Source organism: Lepisosteus oculatus, chromosome 6 (assembly GCF_040954835.1).
Source record: "Lepisosteus oculatus isolate fLepOcu1 chromosome 6, fLepOcu1.hap2, whole genome shotgun sequence".
Lineage (NCBI taxonomy): Eukaryota > Metazoa > Chordata > Actinopteri > Semionotiformes > Lepisosteidae > Lepisosteus > Lepisosteus oculatus.
The window spans coordinates 23,379,790-23,386,608 of NC_090701.1; the positions used below are offsets into that span (position 1 = coordinate 23,379,790).

At 39.7% G+C, this 6,819-nt stretch overlaps 1 protein-coding gene across 1 annotated transcript; it reads left to right on the plus strand.

Annotated features, from left to right (window-relative positions):
- The first annotated feature begins 2,154 nt into the window (after positions 1 to 2,154).
- On the plus strand, positions 2,155 to 6,141 carry LOC107078238 (epidermal growth factor-like protein 6). Its single transcript, XM_015354376.2, has 3 exons — positions 2,155 to 2,273; positions 3,204 to 3,375; positions 5,993 to 6,141. Exons 1-3 carry the CDS (start codon positions 2,205 to 2,207, stop codon positions 6,139 to 6,141), a joined length of 390 nt encoding a protein of 129 aa, XP_015209862.2. The 5' UTR covers positions 2,155 to 2,204.
- Positions 6,142 to 6,819: the final 678 nt, after the last annotated feature.

The window sequence follows — 6,819 nt, forward strand, 5'->3', positions numbered from 1 at the left end:
CTGGTTGTGACCATGCCTTTAAGAATCATATTTAAGCTTATAGATGATCAGTTACGTATGTTTTTATTTCAGGTTTCTGTGACTTTGAGACTGACTTGTGCGGCTGGCTGAACACTCACAAAGGAGACGATTTGGACTGGACCTGGAATTCAGGATCTACTCCTAACTCTCTCTATGGGCCTTCTGTAGATCACACTACCAACTCTGCGCTGGGTATGCTAATACTGACTCACTATCAGCAGTAAACTATACACCCAACACAGTGGTAAAAAACACTGAAATGCTTGTAGAATGTATCATAATAGCAGATTTTATTTAACTTTTACTTTGCATAACTGAGGATGTTGACTTTTTTACAGAATGTGATGTTGCTTTAATTTTAATTCTATCTAGGGAAGGTTAATCAGAGCAATAAGGCGACACTGAAGACAACTCAATACTTGGAGAACCATTTCTGTTTCTCATCCATGAATCAATGGAGTAACTGGAATATTTTTTGCATGTACAGTAGTTCTTAACATTGTCTCCTGTAGATATGTTGAGCTGTTCAGTATCTATTCAGCATGAATGCAGCGGGTCACTATACAGCGGACCAGGATGAGAAGTGTGATATCAATTAAAGTGTGCTTTGATCTGTTATAGGACACTATGTGTTCTTCATGACTGGCTTAATGTCCAGTGACAAAACTGCACATCTTTTGAGTGAATACATGGAACCAACCTCTGCTGCATGCTTGACATTCTGGTACCATATGCACATGTCTTCTACTATAGGTAAGTCTTACTGTGTCTCAGAGATGGTATCTCCTAGTCCAGAAGTTGAGCAGTACAGAACAGGGGATGCCTGTTTTCCCATGAGGACCCTGTTCACATTGGACATGACAAAAATAGTTAGGTATTGTATATGAATTGTTGTAAACACGAAAGAGATTACAAAGCTGTGAAATGGTATTGAAGTTCCAGATGTGTTCTATATATATATACAGTATACATTCTAAAACCTTTTTTGTTTCTGAGTTGGCTCATTTTGTTTGTTTATACTGTGCAGATGAACAATGGAGTATGTTTCTCCATTGTGCATATAAATGATAGAAATCGGATGTGTGAAGCAGTAGAAGCAGAGCTTAACTAGTAAAAGATAAGAAACAATCCATGAAACATCAATTAATTATTTTGACTACAATGGGCTGGCTCCAACCCAAAGATTAAAGTAAATTGCAGTTTGACTCACAAGGTGATTATAAGTGCCAAGCTATCAGCAATAACAAAAGGGTTACAAATACATATAATTGTTGCAATAGAACACTGTGTACTATATGGCTTAGAGGAGGAATCAGATTATGTAAATGAAGCATGTGAATACTTCTTCAGAAATCACTTTTAGTGGGTTTGTTGCCTTCTTTTAAGACCGGAACAAAGGTCACAAATTAAATGAGGTAATTCAGCCCATTTTTCTTATTTGATCACTTGGTACTTATTGAACTAAAGATGTTCTCTAGGCTTTTGTTTAAGAATCCTAGGGGAATCTATTTTTATATAACGGCTGCATAAATAGTTCCAGGCACCCACAGCACTTAAGAAGTAAAGAAACATGTTAAATCCTAAAACATTAACTTTCTACTTGGTATCTCAGATCTTTGCTTAACAATTGGTCCTGAAATAGTCTTTCATTATTTTAAAATATTTAATCCCTTGTTTAATTAATAGTCACATTTGCATGATAAATGCAGTAGTTACTGAATATGTTTATTTAACTTTGTAATAAAACATCCGTGCATGCAAATCAGGATTGATACAGATACTGGTTATTTTAAAACATTGTCAATGGTATGTGCTGTCATTCCAAAAGAGTAAGTTTCTTTTGATTCTATTTATATGTGTACTAAAATTAATAGCTCCACATTAAAGTTTGAATGATACACCTATGTGAGTAGGTCAAGCAATTTAATACTTAGTATTTATTAGTATATGAGAAAAAACATTATTTGCCACTTACAATGGTGACTTTAGAAAGCAGAACTAGATCAAATGTGATGTGAGTTATTTTATTAATGTAGATGCACTCAATACATTTTTGTTGTGGTTTAAAGAAACTCATATCAGCAATCAACATCAGCCTAAAACTGACACCTTCTTTTTCTTTAGTGAAGGGGACTCTTACAGTGTATATTAAAGATGCTGATGGATGCCAGGCTATTTGGAGCATGACAGGGGACCAAGGAGATGCTTGGCTGGAAGCAAGGGTGGATTATGTAACTACACAGCGATATCAGGTGAGAGCCTTCCATAAAGACAGATGTATTGTGCTTCAGTGATTCTTTTGATGTCTTTTATGAGATTTTAGAATATTACAGAGAAATTCAGAGTACATACATAAAGTGAATGAGGAGTCAGACAATAGCATCGTATAATTTAGTTCTAATATACGCATAAATATTTATTAGAAATTTATATTTCTTATTATTATTGTTGTTAAATAGTTACTGTTATTGCACATAATCAAGTATAGTAAGGGTGTGGTGCGGTGGATCTGCACCTGTGGCTGGATGTTGCTGGTTTGTATCCTGCAGCCGGCAGAGGAATCCTACTCCATTGGGCCCCGGAACAAGGCCCTTAATCCCAACTGCTCCAGGGGCGCTGTATAAATGGCTGACCCTGTGCTCTGACCCTAAGCTTCTCTCCCTGTCTGTGTGTTTCATGGAGAGCAAGTTGGAGTACGCGAAAAGACAAATTCCTAATACAAGAAATTGTATATGGCCAATAAAGTGATCTTATCTTAATGTTAGTCTCAATGAACACACGTTAAAAGCATAAGAAATTATAGAAAAAGTGAAGCTAGGATACTGTGTGACTATAAGAAAACTTATCATTGACTGGAGAAGTGGCTTTTCTTATGAAAAAAGGAGAAAGTCTTCAAGGTCAGAGACTATTTCATGGCAAACCTAAGATACTGTAAATGACTCATGTCTGCCCAAGTCCCGTGCTGCTTGGTGAATTGTGTGCTACTGTCTGGGAAATCCTGGTCATGGTCAGGTTATAATATAGTCCAGGCCTGAATCAGTGACTACTGGACCACAGGGCTCAACCTGTTCTCCAGGCTAGCGTCCTTACAGGTTGTGCCTCTGGTGCTTCACCCCTACCCCTTCTCAGAGAACCTAGGCATCATATCTTCAATTTACACAGCTGTGACTGATTCATTACAGATTTTATTTGAAGGAAAAGAAGGAAACGTCTTTGATCAAGGTGACATTGCACTGGATGACATCAGTGTGAGGAAGGACACTACCTGTGCTAACATTATTTTAACCACACTACCTCCCACGAGTGTGAGGCCCACACAGCCACCCTCTCCTATGGACTGCAGTTTTGAACAAGGTAAGGATCTCACCATGTCCAAGACCGAGACCTCACCATGACAGGGAAGGTGCTGGTCATCAAAGCCGAGCTCTTGCCTGTTTTGAGTTTCCTGGCTTCTACCTTCCCTATCCCACACTGTGTTGTGGTGGTGCTGTGGAGATTGATGTTTAAATTTCTATGGGGTGGGAAGCAGGAAAGACTCAGGAGGGAAATAATGTACAGGCCGCTACTCTCAGGGAGGAAGTCTGTCCCCGATATTGCTACGAAGCTGCTTTGCATTTTCCTGGCCTCTGTGCTGAGAGGCTTTGCAACAGCACCTGAAGTGTGTACCTGGACTTATTTTTCCAGGCTCTGGGTAGGTAGGGAGGTGTTCAGAGTGTGGGGTGTCAGACCCAAGCTGGATGTCCCACTCTCTGACACATGCCCTGCAATTTATGGGACAGTTAAAAGTTTTCTAAGATCTCACCCAATTGGCCATACAGTATTCCCCTCCAAGATGTCAGCGTCCAAAACCTGGAAGATTTCGTTGCACCCCAGAACAATAGGCAGACCCCTGTGGGCATTTTAACATCAGCCCAAACAAGGAAGGTGTGGAAACACACATCCTCTAAGTTTCTGTGCAATGTTCACAGAGACTTAGCCTGGAGTGTCATCCACCAGTGCTTAGTGATGTGAACTTTCTTGTACTGTAGGGGCCTCACCCCCCAGCCCTCGCTGTGTTAGGGTGGGTTGTGGTGAGGAGGAGACTATGACCCATCTCCTGTGGTCCTGCTTTTTTGCTAAGGCCTTCTGGGCCCAGTTTGAATACTGGTTGCAAGCTCTCTCGCCCCAATTTTCCCTGACCGCTGCTTTCGTTATATACGGCATCTCTCCTGTCAAACTTCCTCCTGACGGGTTTGACAGGATCTGGGCCGTGGTGAACAGTGGGAAAGACGCCCTGTGGAGAGTCAGGAACATGGGGTGTTCAAAGGCATCGAGGTCCTAGTCAAGGAAGCAGGTAGCCTGGCCCTGTTCATCACCCGAGAGAACTATTACCTCAGAGATCTGTGGAGAGAAGGGAGGGAGGAAGCAGAAAATCTGTGGGAAATAGAGGGCACAAGATAGTATCTCAAGATGCTATGAAAAACAATATCATGTTTAAGTAAAGAATGTGACTTGCACCAGAACAAAATAAATTGTTGCTATGTAAGGTACCGTGTCAAAATGTAATGAGATGTGATCATATATACTGTTTTAAGTATGTATATTAATGTAAAGCTTCCTAATGTGTGATGCCCTGTATTTTTTTGCGAAAAGAAAATAAAGTTCTTAAAAATCGAAATCGAAAAAAAAAATATCCCCAATTCATTGTCCATTCTGGAGGTGTCTTGTTAAAGCACCATCACAGTCCCTTAAATGTTGTGTTCAGTTAGTCTGTGAGACCTTCCCTGTGAGATTCCAGATATAATCCTGTGTGGTCTTTCTAGACATATACCAAAATATTAGAAATGACCACAGGACAGTGTGTAGATTTTGTACTGAACAGTATATTACACTAGTATTTTCCCAGCTTCACAAATTTTTATGCGTGGCTTCTTTACTGTAGGTGACCTGCATCTGGAATGTTCTTTTCATTGTCTTGAGGTTCACTCCTTTGGGAGACTGTACAACCCAAAGCCTCCCAGATATCCAGTCTTTATTGGCACTATGAGCATCATGGGATGCTAGGGGAAGTTTACATTTGTAATAATAACCAATTTTCTGTTTACATCATCCCTTCTGGAATTATCATTAGCCATATTTCCTCTCCGGGGGAAATTTCTGATGCACTGAGACAGGGCTTCCTTTCCCCAGGATGCCTTTCAGGAGCTTTCCATCTCCTCTCTGGTTCCTGGATCCTTGTACATCCTGGCAAGCTGTCTCTCTTTTAGCCCGTACATGTACAGTATGCATCACAGAGTTCCATTGCCACCACTTCCCTTTTAACCCACAGCTAGGATCTCTAACAACTGTCTATTTTATGCCTTTCATGTGCAATCTCCCTTCCTCTACCAGCCACAGACCCTGACACCCAAACCCCCACCAGGATTCCCCCACCAGGATTCTAAAATAGTAACTGTGCTCCTCGCTATCTGATTTTCCTTCCATGATAATAGTCTAAACCAGGAAAATGGTCTGAACCATTATTTAGCTGGCAGACACCTTTACTTATTTGCTTTTTTAATTGTTCTAAAAAAGTGCTTTTTTTACTTTATTTGAAGAGATTATCCTAACCAGCTGCAGCAGACTGCTATCTGCTGCAAATATGCCAAAGATTCAGAGTGACAGCAGTTCCATTACAGATTGGCATTTGGGGGTAGTATTTATTAAAGAAGATGATGGAAGTCTGTCTATAAATTTGTCAAATTTAATTATATTAAAAATGACTAAAACAGTTAAGTGAGGGCTATTGTGGGCTATTATAGTGTACACAAAGCTGAAAAAAATGAATTTCCATTTCTGCTGATGTCATTCTGAAATCAAAGTGTTGTGCACATCTGGCACTGCCTGTGTGGTACTGGGAGATATGATGATGCTGCAAAGGGAAAAGGAGGCCATTGGTCCATCAACAAGTTTAGGGATACAAGAAAACAGTAACAAATTCTTCAATTCCCAGGGCTGTGCAACTGGCGCCAAGAGACAAATGACAGCTTTGACTGGATTTGCCAGGCAGGGCGCCATGTTGATGTACCTGGAAATGGACCACTCTTTGACCATTCTTTTGGTAACATTGAAGGTATTGTAAAAAGTGAATATTTACAATAAAAACTAGAATGTTCAAACTGAACACTTTTATAGGTGAAAAAATTAAATATCTGTAAAGAAAAATCAATTACAGTATGTTCATTGCATATGTACTCTTCCCCTTGAGTCAATATATGGTGTCAACAGCTTTGGCAGCAGTTACAGTTTTTGTATAAGTTTCTACCACCTTTGCACAGAATAATTGGCAAACATGCAAAAACCTCAAGATGGTTGGGTATAATTGCTTTACAGTAAGTTTCAGTATTAAAATGAGGGTAAACACTTTTGCAAGACACTGTACATTTGTACTGATGCACAAACACTCAGATCTAATGGATTAAATTACATATTTTAAATACACATATAACAAAACCACAGAAATCCTTAAAAAACAGATCAAAGAATTATGATATCTTTTCAGCTGAACCATAACACATTGTCAAAATGAAAACATTTCACATTCATTATTCGGTATGGTAAGCCTTTGCATTATCACAATCCTGGCAGTGCTGCTGCATGGTCCTGATCAGGCTCTTGATTGATTAGACTGGAGAAGGATGTTCCACCACTCGTCTTCTGTAGTTGCACCTACAGTAACTTACAGTACAAAGGTTGGAAAGTTGTGGTTCTCTCTAATTGATGGCATTGGTCAGTTAGTCCTTTATCTAGACCCAAGTCAGGCTAAAATGAATGAGCAAT

Coding starts and splice junctions, on each gene's coding strand:
- LOC107078238 (XM_015354376.2), top strand. CDS start 2,205: ATGACAGGGGACCAAGGAGATGCTTGGCTGGAAGCAAGGGTGGATTAT. Junction 2,274..3,203: donor TAACTACACAGCGATATCAG/GTGAGAGCCTTC, acceptor GATTCATTACAG/ATTTTATTTGAAGGAAAAGA. Junction 3,376..5,992: donor GGACTGCAGTTTTGAACAAG/GTAAGGATCTCA, acceptor TTCAATTCCCAG/GGCTGTGCAACTGGCGCCAA.